General features: G+C 38.9%; 1 protein-coding gene across 3 annotated transcripts in view; it reads left to right on the top strand.

Annotated features, from left to right (window-relative positions):
* The window catches only part of LOC121297310 (actin filament-associated protein 1-like 1), a 36139-nt gene that overhangs the window by 14566 nt on the left and 1195 nt on the right, over nt 1–20378 (top strand). For 2 of the 3 annotated variants that reach the window (XM_041223556.1, XM_041223554.1), the window contains exons 2-16: nt 5168–5296; nt 5865–5948; nt 6212–6303; nt 6856–6967; nt 9055–9153; nt 9453–9664; nt 10255–10434; nt 11210–11302; nt 11926–12019; nt 12661–12816; nt 13364–13575; nt 14605–14750; nt 14931–15009; nt 17131–17242; nt 18474–18638. In XM_041223556.1, the coding sequence (XP_041079490.1) occupies nt 5168–5296; nt 5865–5948; nt 6212–6303; nt 6856–6967; nt 9055–9153; nt 9453–9664; nt 10255–10434; nt 11210–11302; nt 11926–12019; nt 12661–12816; nt 13364–13575; nt 14605–14750; nt 14931–15009; nt 17131–17242; nt 18474–18638 (1965 nt within the window). The remainder of the gene's footprint in view (nt 1–5167; nt 5297–5864; nt 5949–6211; nt 6304–6855; nt 6968–9054; nt 9154–9452; nt 9665–10254; nt 10435–11209; nt 11303–11925; nt 12020–12660; nt 12817–13363; nt 13576–14604; nt 14751–14930; nt 15010–17130; nt 17243–18473; nt 18639–20378) is intronic. The other variant, XM_041223555.1, reaches the window with a different exon arrangement.

Genomic DNA, 20378 nt, shown 5'->3' with positions numbered 1-20378 from the left:
GGAGTTGTTTTCTTATGTGCATATTAAGTTTGAAGACTTTATCAATAGATTACTCAGAATCCTAAACATCTGATAATGTAAAGGCAGAAAGGAAAAGCTGAAGTACTGTGGTTGATTTTTCTCTTTTGTTATTTGTCTTCAATTCCCCCTGCTGTCTTCCTTGTGGGGTTTAGAGCTGTTAATAATGGCACATATTCTAAAAACACATCGCCTGTGCATCGCACTGCTGTCCTCTTGTGTAAGTGTGAGTTGCTCTGAGTGATCCTGAGAGTGAAAGCTTTGCCATTCAGTACTTTAACAGATTCCACGCCTACTTGTGAAAAAGTAACTAAAGCCGGTTAAATTTCAACCAAAAAAAAACCTACTTGCTCACCATTTTGAAAAGTGAATAGTAGTTATTTTTTTAGGTTTGTAATTAATCATTTTGAATGTTTTGCAATGCCTCGTTTTAAACATTCTGCTGACGAGGTGCAGTATACTTTCAACCTCACCAAAGGATTAACAATAAAATGCACCAATCTTTTATTTTGAAATGGAGGAGCTGATTGAAAACCTTCACAAGCTGTCTGATATTTCTTTAGCCTGTGCTTCTACAGCAGATACACAATATTGTCAGAACCGTTTATCAAGTATTAGTTTTTTTATTTTTTTATTTATAGAAAACAACTATTCTTGTTGAGTTGCAAAGAAAAATTATAAATACAAAATAAAAAGCAGTTTTGATAGCAGTGGAGGCTGAAGGTAATCATGTGTCCGTAGGGGGTGCAGGCATGCTAGTGAGTGTTCCACACAGACCACCCAACTTAGCACAAGGATATTTTGTCTTCCAGGCATTTCTGTTGTGGCCAGATTCTGGCAGCTGATAATCCCTTGCAGAAACGTGTCTGACTGTCCAGTCGAAATTAAGATGAGACCCTCAAATTTATCATGTTTTTCATTATGGGCCCTAATTTCATCCTCAGTATTCTTTGTGGCATGTAGGGACATTACCTGGGGCCTCTGGTGAAGGTGTGTAGCAAAGGTTACCAGGGATAAGAATCTGTTTTTTAGAGATGCAGTCCACTGACACTTATCACTTATCAGCTTGACTGAAATCTCTGAGGTTGCTCTCCCACTAATAGCTTTCTGTATGTTACAACCTGCTGCTTTATTGCATTAGTCACTGGAGCTACAGCTAACAAAGCCATACACATAGTCAACCCTGTGACTGGGAAGAACATCCACGTGCTCCTGGTGCTGTAAAGCCCTGTCTGTGTGAGCAAGCTTGCTCAGCTAGTTGTTCTTCCCATTTTACGATGTGCAAATCCCGAAAGATCATTTTTTGGCCAGGGAAAGCTTGAGATTCAGGTGTTCCTTTGTTAAAATCCAATCTTGTAAGGTCTCTCTAATCCCCCTGTTCAGTATCTCCTCACATATGGAAAAGATCTTCATGAGTAATGTGTTACCAATGCATGCAACAACAGTTTACTTCTTACAGACAAAATACATCTTTGTTATTAATCCTCTTTATGGAATACACCTCCAGTCCAAATAACACAAACCCATATAGACGGTATGTAGGATGGTTATATTCCATGTATTTACCGATTTGGACATTTTTATGAGTCAGTAAAAGTCCAAGTTGAGTTACTTCAGTGTATACAAAACAAAAAAATAAGCCTGTGGGCAGGGAAGGAGGGGCAGTGGTGGTATGTCTGGAATATGTTCAAGAAAGATATACTTTCTGAGTTGTTGTTTTTTTTTTATTATTTTTAATCTCTGTTCAAAGCAAGTTAGATATCTCAAAAATAAATAAATAAATAAATAAATAGATAAAGGTTGATACTTGGAAATGGACAATTTCTTAGTCCCTTCTAACTTTAAACATATTTATTGGCAAATTTAAACCAACTTGAGTCTGTCTGAAAGGTTGCAACATGAAGGCTTGTGAAATACCCCATTCCATCAGATACTTAAGAGCCAGATAATGAGAATCTACAACTCAGACAAACCCTAGGTCTGTTGGCACCGTATACATAGACTGAGGCACAGCCACCATGATGTATAATGCAGGCCATTAAGTGTTTTTAGGTTTATTTCTGCTTTCAGCATAAAAAGAGACAGATTTACTGGATAGTTTTAAAGTTCACAAAACTAGTAAGAAAAAAAAAATAAGTGTAGGAGCATTATTCTCTTGAGGCCCACTCCGCAGGCAGCTATTGCAGTAGTCAGTTTGCTTGCATGAGGATAATTGGCGAGTTTTGTACTGTGCTTTTAAAGTGTTTTTTGGTCGTCCAATTATTCCTTGTTCTTCATAACACTTTATTTTAAGAGTGTGTTAAAAGGTGTGTTACATACCCACACAGTCTCCTCATCCCTGCTCTACACTGAGACCTCCTTATCTGCACAGTGTAGCTCAGATAAGCAGGCCTCCGGCAGGTCTAAAGTTCAGAGTAACAGAGGAAAAGACAAGAAGTTAACTGTTGTTATCTCTTTTTAAGACTTTCTTTTTCTTCAGCTGATAAAACCTGGCTTGTTTATCAACAGAGGTGTTGTAAGTTCGTGGTTAGGTGACAGACGCATTTCGTCCAGTCGACTTCTAGTCAAAACGCTTACCATTGAATTTAAGTTTCTGTGAGTATTTCTAAATGCATCACTAGGTGTTATTCTTTCCCATGTATTATATCCACAAAAAAAATATATATATATATATATATATATATATATATATATATATATATATATATATATATATATATATATATATATATAATATATATATATATAATCAATAAATCACATAAAGTATCAAAAATTACTTTTTGTTCTTTATTTTGTATTGTACATGTTTTTCTGGGTCATAGCAGTTGGCACATTGTTTGTCAAGATAGAAGGGTAATAAATGGAAATACCAATTAGTTGTGGAAGTAGCTGTTTATCCAGCAGATGGGTTTGGATTGTAACAAACAGTCCATTCCTATTTCCCCAAAGATGTCTTGTACCATGACATTGGACATGCTGTCTTACTGAAGCTGAATATTGCCAACTCAATTGTAATTTTCTAAGATAAGGAAGTCATTTAGAAGTAATTAGATAGTCTACAGTTGCTAACTGTAATTTTTGGTTGTTTACCATTTATTATTTAGTGTTTAAAGTTATGGATTGAATACAGTCTGTACCACAGATTCTCTCTGCGAGTGGCGTGCCCACACAAAGTACATGACCCACATTTCAGTAATAGCCTTTAAATGGGAAAAAGTACGCTTTCAAGCAAAAGGTGTATTAAAAGAATCACTCGTCTCTGCTCCCAACCCATACAAAGGGGAGAGCATAAAATAACCTTAAAACATGTAGTTTTGCGGCCCTTTATGCTTTCAATTAAAAATCTCTTGAAGTCAGCAAATAACCACACACTTCCTTTCATAAACTTGCAGTTATTTGAGCAGAAATGTACAACATAGACTTTCACATGTCACACTGTGGTGTTAAGCTCCTCCACTGACATCAAGCACATCACACTTTTAGACTGAGAAAACTGAGACTTACATAAGCAACAAGACGATTTCTCCATCAGCACGTAGGTGGTACTGGTTAGAAATATTCCCCTCTTTAACCACTACAGCTGAATGGCCACATATACTACAGAGCTGAAATGTGAGACTTTCTGAACATCTTAAGAATGGCAATTTGAAACCAGTGAAAAACAAAAGTCAATGCAATGTTTATTCAAAATAATCTCGCTAATGCATTTTCTCCATCACTGAGCACAAAGTCATAAAGGAGACCAGGCCTACTTGGATTAATTGAAAGATAAGCACCAACTGGATAAGCTGTTCAAATAAATTGGAATATATATATATATAATTGTTGTGTCTCTTTTAAAGTTTTGTACTTTTTGTGCCACTGCATAACCATTTAATGTATGTATTTATTTACTTGTTCTGATTAGTTAATGAAATGAATTTTCTCCTTGCTCAGCATGACAACCCACTTAAAGGATTAACATATGGGAAATGGAGTTTGCTTGGAAATTTCTAAATAGTGAGCCAAGATATCCAGATGTCCATAGCCCACAAGATATTCGAAAGCTTTCTTTAATTATTTTACACTTATCACCAACGAGAATTGGCAATATTGGGAAACACACCCTATGTCTCAGTGTTTGTTGTGGAGTAGTCATGTTCTATCCACGCTATGCTCAAAACATGGGATTATATATTGTGTTAGTAGGCCAACTAAAACACATTTACAAGACTGTACTGGTAATATATACTTCAAAGCAAAAATAGTGCTTAGAATGAGTACAGTGATGGTGATCAGCCTTGTAGAAACTCAATGTCTAGTCAGTCTTAATCTTCCTACATAGTCATCCTGTACTAGATAATGTATCCCAACTGACTGCCTTTCACAATTTAACAGGAAACAGACATTTTAGCAATACAAACAACTGCCTCCAGTTGGTGGGAGTGGTAGAGCTTTGGTCGCTGGTGCAAGAGGCAAAGTAAATTATTGAAATAGAGGGTGTGTCCCTGCTGGGAGCTTGTCTAGTGTTGTTAGCCTATTGCTCAGCAGCGTGCTTCAGTGAACTCTGAGGGAGGTATTTGCAAACGGGACTAATTGAATCATGTGAGTGTAGGCCGGGGTGGATAGCTGTCTTCAAGTTTATGTAAAGCAACATCTGCTACACATTGAGTGTAACACTGCATTGCTAAGGGGCATGCAGAGGCTGTATAGAAAATATGGGAATATTGGCATGAACTGCAGCAAATTGTGACCCCAGTTTGAGCAGACAGTAACGGGATGCGAATCTCACTGGGGGGAAAAAAAGGCCAGAGCTATCAAGTGATTAAATAGACAACCATGTAACAAAGTAATCAGTTTGCATATTGGGAGGATGGTCAGATTCAAACCCGAGACCTAAGCCAGATTTGAACCCTTTCCTCCAGAGATGAAAAGGCTAATGCATCAATCCCATGTGGAAACTCCCACCTAATACTCTTTTTAATTAAGTCATTCCTTTTCTTTTTTTTCTTTTTTTTTTTTTTTTTTTTTTTGCATTTCATGGCGAATCGACCCCACACAGAGATTTTCCGGTTTTGCCGGGTGGGCGGGGTTCCAGGTGCCTGTTGATGGTTTTTGATGAGCAGAGTTATCCAGAGTTAAACATGTTATCTTCTTTCTATTTCAGTGTTAGAACAGCTGATCCCAGAACTGAGTGTCCTGTTGAAACTGCTGGACCATGAATACCTGAGCACCACCACAAAAGAGAAGAAGACAGCAGTGAGCAACATCCTGCACAAACTCCAGCCATCATCTGGTGTGTGAGGCCAGCAGCTGTGTGTTTAAACGTGCAATTGCTCAAGCTTCTACTGTACCACATCCTGACAATCTGAACAGCTATAAATACACCTAGTAACATATTTTCTAAACTGCATCAAGTGGTACACACAGTGCTTAAAGATAGTTCTTTCTAAGTTCAAGAAGAATTGATAATGATGAAGGATGTATTATAAATGTGTGAGGGATTGTCTTTAACAGATTTTTCACCACACTACTTCACATGCTATACTTTCCGAAACTGTGTTTTTTAAGCCAAAAAATATAAATTCCTGCAACAAACAAAATTGATGTGGATTTTTTTATGTCTTATTGAGGACGCTTTTATCAAATCAAACTAATATTTATCAAATAATATATATATATATATATATATATATATATATATATATATATATATATATATATATATATGACCCCCGTGGTTATCTCTGTTCAATGCGCACATAAAAAAAATTAAAATAACATATTTCCCTACCATGTTCCCTGCTAAAATTGTTACATTTGAATGTGCTGAATTTTATATTCATGTGTATTTTCTATTGCAGTGAATGGAACAGATTACATATATATGAACACTACAGCCTATAGGAATGGGACTAGCTTTGTGGAATCTTTATTTGAAGAGATCGGTAAGTTTACAAACCGGTGTTTATTAGCCACTTTAGAAAAATACTTCTAGAGTTTGTTTTCTATGAATTCTAATTTTATGGAACTGATTTTGTGTGGGATTCAAGTAAATAATATGATTAAATAATTTTATGGTTAAGTGTGAATAGTTACAGAAGGAATATTCAAACTATAAACACATTATAAGTCAATGAGTGTCACTGATTCGAAGGGGCCATCCCTTTGTTCTAATGATGTTCTCTTGCATGTACGGTGGCTAATAAAGCAGATTGTAACATTGGGAATCTCAAAGACGCTCCAGAGGAGAAGAAAGAGGAAAGCGAGGCAGAAGCCTTGGAGACATCACCTTCCAAGACAGTAGGTCCTTGTACTTTACTGCTATTAGCTTTTCAAGAGCATCCCTTTGTACAGAGCTTGTAAAAGACTTGCTAATTTGATGGAACTGGAAATTGACGTACGTGGCTGAGTGACTCACGTTACCTTTTTTTCAATTCGGATCAACTGGATCCAGCAATGCATTGTTGGGGGATGTAAAAGCCGGAATGACTTTAACCTGTCTATAAAGGGTTTACATATTGAAGAGCTTCCTTCAGACTTTTTATGAAGAGGCTGACCTAATACAGTCATCCAGATTTCCTTCTGTTGCACATTTACAGGTGTGAAATTTTTCTTTGTTAAAAGTACTAGATGTCCTGTACACTCAAGGATAACTATTCACGGGCATCACACCAGCAGCATGGTTCTGCCTTGTTTCATGCTGTGTGTGTTGCATTGAGATTATATGAAATTTGCACATTGCTGTTGGAGTAATATTGGTGTTTCCTGCTGGTTTGAATGAGCAGGCTGGTGTAAGGTGTGACAGTTGCTGCTGCCTCATTAAAAATGTCTGATTTCCTTAATGTTTTGTAGAGCACAACTGATACACCTCCTCCACTGCCCACCACCCCACCTCCTGAGGATTATTATGAGGAGGCAGTGCCCCTGGATCCGGGCAAAGCTCCCGAGTTTATCACCTCAAGGAGTAAGTACTAACATCGCCTGATGTGCCTCCAGGAATAAGTACCTAGTGCATGATCTCAATAAGAGAGTTTTAATTAGGTGCCTAACTTCAAAACGTTGAGTAGATTGATTTATGGAAAAGCTGTTCTCTTGATTTGTTTAAAACTGTAGGACTGCAACACAGGCATATACATTGCACTACTGAAAGAAAGGTCAATAGGAACGCATCTTAACAGAAGCAGAGCTTGGGTGGGGTTCAATAACACTGTGGATAACGGTGTCTTCCATAGCAGAATTGAGCTTACATTAGAATGCTGAGTAGTACTGGAAACACCTGTAAAATAAAGGACTTGGGTAAAAAGGAAAGCTGTCTGTAAGACAGGGCTGCTATTAAGAGTTAAAGGCTGTCATAAAAGCTGCTCATGTATGTTCAGGCAGTCATTAAGAAATAATGGCTGTGCAGGGTCAAAACATGACCTCTGGCTCTTTATATCAGCTGTTTCCTTTCAGCCTGATGACCTGTTGATGCAGGTGACTCTTAGCTCATAGGCTTCGACATGCAAAATAAAATTGGCTGTGTCCCAAAGGTGAATAGAGTTCAAACAGTCCCAGTTACTCTCATGTGGTTGTTTTGTGCACTGAAAAGGGTCTAATTTGATTTAAGCCAACCAATTAGGCTATGTAATGCAAGTAATTTCCAAACTACAAATCAGTTTTTAATTTACGGAAGGATATCAAAACGCCCATTTGGTAAGTTATGCTGTCCAAACTTAATTCTAGACATAACATTTCTGTGCACCCACTGTTATTTTGTGAACAGACAAACTGGTTGATGTAGAGAAAAGAGAGCAGAAAGGTGTCGTCTAGACTGAAGGCCCTCCATTTTATCAAATTCGGTACAAATGGAGGGGTAGGGGCTTGAGACTGGGAGCAGGGCTCCGGTTGATTAATGACTGAATAGAAATATGAAAACAACCCCAATTGGAAATCCTGTGTAGCATCCTATCATGCCAAGACATCTCAATGCATTTTACAGATAAAGGATTTCTGCACAGCGTGCATTGTGATGCATTAAAAGGGAAAACATTTACACTAAGGCGTTTCTTAAAAAAGTGGCTGCATCTCTGATGTATCTGGCAGAGTTCCACGTAACTGTGCTTGAACTGTGCTAGCTAAAAAAAACAAGCAGCCTCCCACAGTAATACGTTTTTGATGATTGAGCAGAATTTCAACAAGCAGCTAACTCAATCGTTTCTAAGGTCATCAATGCAACTTTCCAGTGCAGAGGAACTGTAGCTGGAGCTCTTTAATTCAATGCATTTTTTACTTCAACTCGCATGTTTGTATATTTAATTGAAGTAGGATGGTGGGGTTCCTGATAGTACAATAGGCTTGGAAGAATGACAGGAATTATTGTGAACTCTGTGTGTGTCGCTTGGCAGGCCAGCGCAAAGTGCAATCTCCACTGCCAAGAGTTTGAATTTGTTTTTAATGAAGACAGACATTTTCACTGCCTGTGGTCTTTACCATTGAGAGTGCTTTTCTGCGAGTTTCCTTCCTATCCTGTACAGTGTTCCATTGATTTTTAAATAAGATTAGGCGTGAGTAATTATTAACAGTGTGATTTTTCCATTCACAAAAAAAGGTGCAAATTGCACTTTGATGTAAATAGTATTTTAGTGAAATCCGCAAGCATGAATGGCTCAAGCTGGTGTCTTTGTACTTTTACGGTATTATATTTAAAGACTAGTTCCATATAAGGAATTCCACCGTTGCTCTGTTTATTTTAAAGAGCTACAGTCTAAGCTAAGTACATTGTTTTGAAGAAGGTTATTTATCCCCAATGTATCCCAGCTGGGCTACAGTTCTCATTTACACTGGCTCCTTGCTTCCAGTCCTTTACTGTGTTACCTCTTTGTAAACATCGACTATGCAGGTGCCAGTGAGATAGCAGCTGATCATCACATAAACAGTAAAACTGTCCTAACATTGTATTGCCAGAAGAAAAATATTGTTTCACCAGTTTATTCAGGCTCTAAGGTAGGCAGTTCAAATGAAGGCCTTGGCGAATTCTACAGTGTGTCTAATTCAGCCCTCTTTTTGTATCAGGCAGTTCTAGCCCACCGAACTCAATAGAAGATGGATACTATGAAGATGCTGACAACAACTATCCAATCACCAGGATTAATGGGGAACAGAAGAACTCATGTAAGAGCACTGTGTAGCAGACCTACAGTCCCTCTTTGAGCATAGAGCTATGATATATATATATATATATATATATATATATACCAGCATTGTATATTTCTAAGAAATATAATTAATCCCCAAAGGACTAAAACACATTTATTATGTGCACAAATATTATTTGCTTCACAAAATAACGTGACTGCATTCATATTAATAGAATAAGAAAGAGACCCAGGAGTCCTGTGATACATCCACTCAGATTGAAGAATTCAGACAGATTTTACTCGTTTCTCTTAAGAAATAATTTATTTTGCCAGACAACGATTCTGACGCGATGAGCAGCTCATATGAGTCCTATGACGAGGAGGAGGATGATGGGAAGGGACAGCAGCTGACGCACCAGTGGCCCTCGGAGGAGAACTCCATGAACCTGGTGAAGGACTGCCGCATCTGCGCCTTCCTTCTGCGCAAGAAGAGGTTCGGGCAGTGGGCCAAGCAGTTCACCGTCATCCGTGACAACAGGCTCCTGGTGAGGCCATAACGCCTGTTCGATAAGTCAGGAGGCTTTACCACGTGATAAATACTGTGACACAATACAATACAGGGATGGAAGGGGAAAATTAAGCTCCCATTGCTTAGACACTTCACGTGACCTTAGTCACACTTGAGCTTAATAACAGAAAGATGCAAGATAAAATATGTATTACTAAGCTTATAGTAAAGCCTGGAATGGCTTAAACTGATATACAATGGGTGTCTTCAATACAATATAGCTAACCCTTATTACTGTTACTGATTATTTTCTGTGGATATATATCCAGACCACAGAGTTTGCTTAACCATATTAATGGAGTAGCAATGGGGTTTCACAATTAGCATCTTCTTTTTAATGGCATTCCAGGGACCTCACAGTATATTACATTTCAATTAAGTTGCTGTTAAAAAAGAAATACTATACAGTTACTACAACGAAACATTACAGTGCCTCCAGGGAGTACAGATCCAGACTGAGATCGGATGACTTTGAAATTCCCCAATAATTCAGCCAGCTTATTCTAGTAAAAACAAAATGACGACAAACTCCATCCCTAACTATACCGTGTTTGTCTTTATCTTAAGTGTTACAAAAGCTCCAAGGTTCAGAGCCCTTACCTGGACCTGGCCTTGAACACATGTAACGTTATCTACGTTCCAAAAGACGGGCGGCGGAAGAAACACGAGCTGCGCTTCTCGCTGCCTGGCGCTGAAGCCCTGGTGCTCGCTGTGCAGAGCCACGAACAGGCTGACGAGTGGCTCAAGGTAACACCGATTGAATCAGGCAGCTCTTTCACACATCACCTACCATGCCTGTTTGGTCTCTGCTGCTTGCAGCTAAGCTTTTGTTGGTGGTTCTTGTTCCTTACTTAATTAACTCTCATGTTAAGGGTTGTCTGTTCCTTCTGTGGCAGTCATCCAGAACTTTAAACAATCAGTCATAAACTCGGAAGCACGAACTGTAAGAAACCGAGTCAGGAAGACAAATATTTAAAGTGGTTTGAGTAATAAACAGAAGTTTTGCCTATTTAATGCCCAACTTTGGCATTTGCCACAGGCTGTTACTTATCAGAGCTGCTGAGGAGCACAGCCAGAACACATGGTCACTTGCGTTCCTGTCAGCTCCTTAATCTCGCTCTTGTTTGTTTTCTGTTCTTGTTTGACCTAAACAGACCCATTCAAGAGAAAATAAAATGTGTTTCTCTTGGGCTAGTTCTGTGGAAGTGTCTCATTGTGTCATTGGCAGCATGAGTGATAGAGTAGAGCCTGTGCTTATTTATACTGAATCCCTCGTGCAGGTTTCCATTTATTGTCTGGTTGTGTGCAAGCTATTAGTAGATACAAGGCTAAACCTACACATGCAGACTATCTATAAAGAGGCAGGCTGAGCCAGTACAGGATTTTACTGTGTCAAACCCATGGCTAAGGTATCATTTTAACAGATACACCTCTATACCTGACGCAGTGTTTTATAAGCATTAGCTGTAAACTTTTTTCCTCTTTGTTCGTAGAGATCATGTCTTAACATGCTTTCCTACAGGTGATCAGGGAAGTCAGTAGCCAGTGTAATGGAGTTCATGGGTTGGAAGGGTCAACCTCACCGATGATTCTGCGGAAAGTAGAACTGGACAAGGTAATGGGCAGGTCAGGTTGTGTATTTATGGTTGTTGTTGACATTATATTTACATGTGGAATGCTTTACAAGCAATTCATAAATGACCATATGCCAGCAAAGGCACATAATTGTCAATTGTGATAAATAATTGTACTATTTACTAAAGGTTTCTGCTTCTTGTAGCTATTGTTGTCTCAATGCACCATACAGACTGGGAAGTGCTGTGCCTGGTTTCAAAAGCACGGAGGGTTTCTTAACCTGACAATTAAAGAGTTTGTTCCATGGGATCTTAGAAAAGGAGCATGCTGTGACAAAAACCCTGAGGAAATAAATTTAAACACATCTTCTGTTTTGCTATATCCCATTAAGATCTGAACATAAAAAGCAATCATTATTTTGATGATATAACTTGCTGGCATAAAAAAATGGTAAATAATTGGTAAAGCATATGCCCTTGAAACCAAATCCAAAGCGCTAAGGTAGAACATTAGACTAGGAGCTGCTATTCCCAGTGTAAGTGTACAGAGAGCAGTGTGGTCAGTGGCAGGCCCTGGGAAGGTAGAGGCAGACACAGGACTGTGGCTTCCTGACTTTGTTTTTCCAGCCTGTCTAACAGTTTGGTGCTTTGCCTGTTTCCACAGAGATTATCCACGGATAAACAGACCTCAGACTCGGACAGTGCGGTCACGGGAGACAATAGCAGCCCGGTGAACGGGAGGGAAGGCAGGGATCACGGTATGAACCTGCTTGCATTTAAGCATGTAGACAAAACTAGCCTCAACACAGACAGATGACCCTGTACAGGGTCAATTTACTTGCAATGCTTTCCCTGTGGTCATACTATTCTTATAGTCATACTATTTCATGTTTTATTTTTCATTTGTATGAATATTCTTCCATGCTGTCAGTAGAAACACAGTAACTGTTTATAAGGGGATGTTCAAGTTTTGAAAGGGTGTTGTCACTTATTAGTAATTTTATATGCCTTACCACCAATTACAAGGTTACATTCTCAAACCAAACTAATCATACAACTCCTTTCGTATGGTTTATTATATGTTGCTATGCTTTCAATGTGGCATGTCAGATTGACCCTATAAAAGAGATGCAGTACCATCAAAAGCTTGCTGGTGCACATGTGCAGCTTATAATGTCACGGTTTTGTACAGTAGTATCCCATTCCTCTTCTCAGCATTACCCCACTGAAACAGCTGTGACGAGACAGACATACCATACCTCCAAAAGTTAATGGCAATACAAGTTCCTGTGTTTGTGTAGAGGTTGTGTTTTCAAAATTGGATACACTTAAACAGTCCCAACGGTGTTTTTATCCAAAGCAAGTCAGTGGTTATTTCATCTCGTTGTTTACACTGCAGTTAAAGGGAAGAGAAGCGGCCTGGCTGAATTAAAGGGCTCCATGAGCAGGGCAGCAGGGAGGAAGATCACAAGGATCATCAGCTTCTCCAAGAAAAAGCCCACGACTGCTGAGGACACCCAGACATCTTCCACTGACGAGGACGTTCCGTGCTGTGGTTGGTTCCAGGGCTATATTTAGCTTCCTTCGCTTTTTTTAAAATCTGGAATCCATATGATTATAAAAATGGGAATGGTATCATACTGTATTTATGGGGAGAAAAGGTAGCAATTATTCCATTACTATTCTCTGTTATAGTGATATACAATTATGGGTGAATCAGTTTAATTGCAAAACAATTGAAATACTTAAACTCTTGGTTTGGTAACTGTGAGGTTTACATATGTTCAGTATTTTTTCATTCTGTAAATTAACATTCAGAAACTTGATACAGTTTGTGGCTTTTTTTGTGGCTTTTTAGGCTTTTTGTTCAAAGAAGGAAACTTAGATTTAGAAGTGGATGAGTTAAGTTGTGTAAATAAAGGCACCACAACTTATGTTGAATTTGTCCTTTTTTTTTTAAGTTATCTGGAATCCTGATTGACCAACAACCACAAAACAGGATGCCTTTCCCCGTTTCTCTCTCACTGAGGGGGACAAGCCGGGAAGGAACCAGAGTGGGCCTCTGTCTAACGTACTGATGCTCATTTTGTTGTTTTTTGCAGGTTACCTGAATGTGCTTGTGAACCAGTGCTGGAAAGAGCGCTGGGTCTGTCTGAGAAGGAATACTCTGTATTTCCACAAGGACCGGTTGGACCAGCGAACCCACGTCAATGCTGTCGTGCTGCAGGGCTGTGAGGTGGCAACCGGACTAGGCCCCAAGCACCCCTTCGCTTTCCGACTGCTGCGCCACGGACACGAGGTGGCGGTCTTGGAGGTACGGGAGAGCACAGTACCTGTGTTTTTGGTTTTTATTTTTCAAAAATGTCCTTTGAATTTGCCTGGGTTTATTGTTAAATTAGATTGTAATGCCATTGACACAATAGTTTGGTTTCATTATTAAGCTTGTCATGGAAGACCTCAAATATCAGCCTTTAAAAGTGTCATTTGAACGTTCTAGGGTTTGTCAATTCAAAAGCTTTCTTTTATTAAAGATCCCATTATGATTAGATGACAGGGTGAAAGCAACACAAATGACATTCTCAAGCAAATGAAAGATACAGATAAAGAAAACAAACAACCAACCCTTATTATTCCATTGTTATAATTCCATTGTGGGGTTTGCCTTTTATTTAGACAAGCATAAAATGCTGAACAATTGTTTTGAGCAAATTTCCTCTCTCAAGGACTTTTAAAATTAAATTTTAGAATTAAAATAAAGACCTTTGTAAATGTTTGTGGTAAGGAGGAATGCTATGCTGTAGAGTTATCCAGGACGTTGTGCAGTTAGTTCTTAGCACACCCACCCCATCTGTAGGCTCTTTTGTGAAGTGACATCTCAAGGTTCCCATCCATAAAAAAGTTGCCCTTCCCTGCATGCTATTGAGCAGAAACTCAAACTCAAACTCCATTAACTTCTCTCCCGGCCACGCTGTGGCAGCACATCATATCATGTTAAGGTAAATAAAAGTACAAACTTTGTTACTGTGCACCTTCTCTATAGCCTGCTGAAATCCCTCTAGCAAGATCTTTGATTTAGTATTGTCCAGTGTAAATTTCCTATGAGATAAACACCACCACCCTTTGAAAGATTGCTTTCAAGGTCAGTTCACATTCTGTATTCAATGGCTTTGATATACCCTGTTCATAAAGATTTAATATATAAGTTATTTAAAGAAAATCACATTTATTAGTAATATGCTGTCTATAGAACACGTTCTCGAATCTCTTAAACTGAGTTGCAGCTTTGTGAATAGAGCCTGTTATCTTCTATTTCGGTACACAGCTGTGTTCTGTGATTCTTTAGGCAAGCTGCTCTGAAGACATGGGCCGATGGCTGGGACTGCTCTTGGCTGGGACTGGATCCTCCACAGATCCGGAGTCTCTGCATTATGACTATGTGGATGTGGAAACCATTGGCAACATTGTCGACGCTGTCAGGCATTCCTTCCTGTAAGTGCTTGTAGGGAACAATCTGTTCAGAACCTCTGTGTAATGTGGGGGAAGCCTCTGCATGTGTAAGCAGGGCACATTCTACCACTGTAACCGGTTACCTCTCCCACATCACTGTGCCATTATTCTATTGAATCTGTTTAGAACAGGGATTATACCATACTCCTCTTCTGTCTGCAGCTGGGCAACCTCTTCTTGCAGCCCCGGAGGAGTGATTGATTCCAGGACGTATGATGACGTACCCTATGAGAAAGTCCAGGTAAGAATGTATTTCAAATCCTGCCGTTAGCAACTACGTATTAAGCAGCTCATTGACTTTTTAATTCAATGTGGAATGCTGTGAAACCCACTGAAAACTAAGTTTTTACATTTGTATTTACCAGTAGAGGGGGCTCTGTAGGTGACCTCTGCTAGTGCAGAGTGAGAATTAATGCACAGTTTTCCAAGTTAGCATTTTGTCAGTTGTACATCCAACTGATTGCCACCACTGTCTTCAAAACCCTGTTTAAATTTACACACTTAGGTATTTGGACTAAATAAATAGGTCTCCCTTGTTTAAAGCTTTAAGAAGTGTGGTTATCCTTTGAGCAGAACAGTATGCCGTTCAACCACACAATAAAACGTATTTTTTTCTATTTTAAACCTCAATTATTTAACGAGTCAGCACACATGCAATGTCATCATCAGCATTTCCACGTCTACACTCGGTGGTGTGTTTTTTTTTTTCTATAAACATTGTAGAAATCAGGCTGTGAACAGAGCTTTGATACCCACCATTGAAGAACGACTGCTAAGTAATCATACTGTGTGATGTAAGGTGTAACACACCTCGCCCTTCACTGCCCAGCCCTGCCTGTAAGGCTGGACAGTCCTGTAAAACAGAACAAATCATTTAAATTGCTCCAGATCAAAATCAATCTTGTTTTAAGAAACCCAACATTGTATTTCTTCTGGTCACACTCAGGTTTCTAACAAATAAATGTAATCCCCTGTCAAGCAAAGGCTGCTCCACTTACTGACTGCTTCCCCAGATGTTCCTTTGATGGTCAAGGACAGACTCCTCTGATGTGGGGTGACTCATTACACAAGAACAAACATGCAGTAGTCTGTTCCACCAATCCCTTTCTCAGCATACTGTCTCTTGTGTTCTGCACTAGATGAAGTGGCGCACTTGAAGTTTCTGGTTCAGGGTTATATGCATAGAACCAGCATGTGTGTTCCACTGTGTGTGTTGGTGATTAGGCTGTATTGCAGATATGTCTGGGTGTGATGTGCTGCATGAAACTCTTCCCAACAGTGCTTCCTCTCTTTGTTGTGGTGCAGCATTGTTGCGTTAGTGGTATTATCTTCCTAGATCACTGTGGTATAGGTGGTAAAAGCATGGTAAAGCTGAGTAAAAGAATAGAAAAAGCAAGTTATAAGCATGGGGGCATAGTAAATTGCGCAATGTGTATTTACTGTGGTAAACTATTAGAGTTAGTATCTTGACAAATTAATCCGATGTATTGAAAACCTAGTTCAAACTTGGCATCATCAAAAGCATAATGGTTTGGCTTTATTTTCTAGAACACTTGGATTCCAGGGCCAGTGTTAAATGAATCAAAAATGAAATCAAGTATGGACCAAGGCAGTCCACAGGGAGAGAAGAGTGGAAACTTATATGGATTTTGTCAAAAAAATTGAATCAATTTAAAGGAAGAGATTAAATGTAAACTCTCTGTGCAAAAGACAGGTGTAAGTTAAAAAGCAGACGTGGACCCTGGTGTTTCCCCTGGATCACTAGAAACTTTAAGAGCAGAAAAGCTCCACCTTGACTCTAAACAATCCAAAGAAAACAAAGCTGTCCTCCTCACTGCTGGGCACTTTCCCAGGCTGACGGGGCTCCCTGTGCAGGGTTTAGGTGTCACTCTATCCTCTCTGCAGCTGTGTGCAGACAGACCCCTGAAGAAACCTCCAAGAAACCAAGCCTTTAAATGCTTTTTAATAGGGGCTTATAAACTGAAGGAAAAGCAAGCAGCCTCTTGCTGTGTGCACCCGTAAACCAATCCTGGGGCTGATACTGAAGCAATAAAGTATCACGGTTACAGTATATTAATACTCACTGTACTGTGCTTTGACAAATTACTCTGGTTAAACACAAGTTGGAATTGTATGGTGACTCCATTTCTATACACTTCTATTGTATTTTTGTCATAGGAAAAACGGTACTTAAAGTAGAATTAATTGCTGTCCCTCCCTTCCATTAATATGTACAGTATTCTATATTCAAAACCTTATGCAAATATTATGATTTCATATACATTATAAGTAAGCCATGTAAGAAATCAAGACCTCAGATGGGATAAGCTCACAATTTTGTCTTTTTTCCAACATCGTCCAGGTGGAAGAGCAGAAGCGTCCTGCGGTGACGCTAGTAAAACGACACTCATCCTTCTCCAGTAAAGAGACCCACAAGACAGACCCGCAGGTTAAGATAAAGCGCCACGGCTCAAGTAAGACTTAATATGCACCAGAGTCCTGCAGCCCTGCTAGACCCCTGGGTGTTCCGCATTAAGTGCCCATCTTTATTTTAGTTTGTAGGTCTTTACCCAAATGCAGTCTCGTTTTAAATAGTTCAACGCCTTTGTTATTTTACAGCTCAATGGATTCCAAGTGCTACTTACATTTGAAGGTCTTCAAAGACTTTCTTGCAGTCAGTGGGAGTAACTTTAGATTTATAATGTATACTCTGGTAAGGACTGGAAAAGGATATAGGGGGTCCACCCAGTCTTCATTGAAGAGCATTGAGATTTCAGTGATGCCTTTAAGTTTTATGAGCTTCATAAAATGACAGCACCTCACAGTCATTGTTTTAAGCTGTCAGTGGCTCAGTAGGTCATCCAATCACACTCATCGAAGAGCAACAGCATTGGTGAGGTGGATTGGGACATTGAAGATTTGCCAATGCTAGTCTCAGGACAGGGATTCAGCTCACCCCACTACATTACATTTAAATTTACATTACATTTAAGTAAATGTAGTGGGGGTGAGATGAATCCTTGATTTCATCTAAACTAAGCCTCTAACTTTATTAAATTTATTTTTCATCATTATTTTAGTATATTAGGTTCCCATAATTCCTGAGTGTTTGTTTTTTTATTTTTCTTGTGTGAAATATGGATTTTTTGTTTTTTAATAAATAACCACCATAATAAAGTGCTTTACAAGATACGAGACTAGGGTGTGTGAACTATGCATTAGCTGCAAAGTCAAAGGGATTTGAACCGGTTACCTCCTGGTTAGAAGCCTGTTTCTTTAACCACTGGACCACACAGCCTCCTAAATGTACAGTCTCGTTTACTGTAGTCAGTATAAACCCACCCACCCAGGAGAGCTAAAACTCACAACTTCTATCTGCTGTTAAAATGGTGGTTTTGATCATTGAGGATTTTAACATCTAGAGTTTTTGTTTTTGTATTTGATACCTCAATCATTACAGAACATATATTCAAGTGCTGCTTCATAAAAACACATACAATGAAATGAGCCTTTCATGGTAGGTTATTAAGTATTATGGGTTTTGATAACCCTATTAGATTCTGCTCTCTCCACTGAAACATTTCCAGTAAAATGCATGTGGAAAGCCATGGCTGTACACATCCCTTCCAGCCACACCCACCTGCTGTAAGCTGGTGTTGTCAGCTGAACAAGTGCTTATACTTTCCTTGTGTGTTTCTTTTCTAGATGCCAACCAGTATAAGTATGGGAAGACCCGTGCTGAAGAAGATGCAAAGAGATACTTGAGTGAGAAGGAGAAGCTGGAAAAACAGAAGGAAGTGATCCGGAATGAACTGGCAGTGCTGCGCAAGGAGAGGGGAGAAGTGAAGGAGGCACTGAAAAGCACCACAGGTTCTTTATATTCTTCACATGCGGTCAGATCTAGCATCATGGGAAGTGTACCTGCACACAGACAGTCTCCAATACAATACAATACAATACAGTACAATACAATGCCATGCAGTCTTCCATCACAAGGACCCCAAAGCACCTCACACACAAATACATTAATACAACATGTAATAAACAGAAATAAAAAAGAGCTACAAAATGTGGTTTTAATAGGAACATTTGAAAGCTAGTTTGTAAAAATAAAACAATTAAGAGTCTAAAACTAAAAAAAGTATATACACTTAAAATAAATAAAACAGCATAATAAAAAACAGTAACACAATTGAAATTTAAAAAATGGCATTAATACAGCTATTCAGATACATTTGGAAGCTAGTCAGATACTGCTACTGAAATGTCACTGTGGGTCTCCAAGCGAAGACAAGAACCAGAATAATGGTGTCTGTTTCTTGGCTGAGTTGTGTACTAGTTCCTACTAGTGGAAATGGTTTTTCATTACAGTGCACGGGTATTCCCGAGCCAGTCAGCATGACTTTAATTAATAGAATATTTTTACAGGTCTGTTTTTAATTACAACTCATCCCCAAATGGACATTTCAACTGACCTATGCATTGGGAAGCTGTTATTTAGTGTACTGTAATAGATAAGAAATGGAAAATAACATGTTAGTCCAATGTAGAATTAAGTATTTTGTTCTTAACTTAACATAGCCGTCTGCTGCTAAAATGGTGATAATCCCTGAGATTTTCTATTACCAGATCACATAAGATTGAGAATTTGTTATAAACTGATATTGAAGATATATAATAACAGAATATGTTCTAAAATACTAAATCAACGATGTGCAACATTTGTAGAAATGTTTATGTTTCTTAAAGATGTTAGTAAATCGCTATCTTTCTTTGTGTATGGTTTATGCTCATTTTATGATTCCTTTGTAGTTAAAGAAAATGGAAATTGCTAGAAATGTTCCACTTTTATAAAACCCATTAGATATCTACAGCTGAGAATCTACGACAAATTAAAACTGCCCATTAAAGTTTACTTCCACCTTCAGTATCTGGTTCAGTTGCTTAGGGTATTTGAAGTTAAGGTATTCATTACTGTGTGCAGTGACTGTGAACCATTTCCATTCCTCGCTTCAGTTACTTTGGTGTGGAAAGGATATTCTGCTTTGCTTCACATCCTTTAAGTGTTCCATTTAAAGTTGAGTGCACGTTATATATGCTATCTAACTCTAGTGACTTGATTTTAAATATTTAAAATTCTGAAATGCCAGGACTCACTCAGATGTTAAAAGAGCAGGAGGAAAAGCCACCCAGTTTCTGCATAAGTGGGAAATCACTTTTGCAAACAGTGGTACTCAATTCTGGCCCTCGAGATCCATTTCAGCCTGGTCTTTAAAACAAGCAGGTCCTCAATTAGTTCATTGCCTCTTAGTAGGTTCAATGAACTAGATTAGAACCTGCTTGAAGTAAGGGGGACACTGCCCTCTGGTGGTCATCATGAGTAGTGGCTATAAATCACACAAACTTGTCTATACTGCTATGCCAGCTAATGCCAAAGAGCCTTTACCATAACAGAATTACTCCTTTCATTCTCCAAAGACCGTCTGGCTATTAAGGCTTTACTCAGGAGCCACTTGTTGGATTTTGCTGAACCTGTGCATGGTCATTTGTTTTGTGTAATGTGTTTACATTACTCTCTGGAGGTATGTTTGTAATTCACACAACTTATTT

Source organism: Polyodon spathula, chromosome 22 (assembly GCF_017654505.1).
Source record: "Polyodon spathula isolate WHYD16114869_AA chromosome 22, ASM1765450v1, whole genome shotgun sequence".
NCBI classification, from domain to species: Eukaryota; Metazoa; Chordata; class Actinopteri; order Acipenseriformes; family Polyodontidae; genus Polyodon; species Polyodon spathula.
This window is presented reverse-complemented; position numbering and strand designations above follow the sequence as displayed.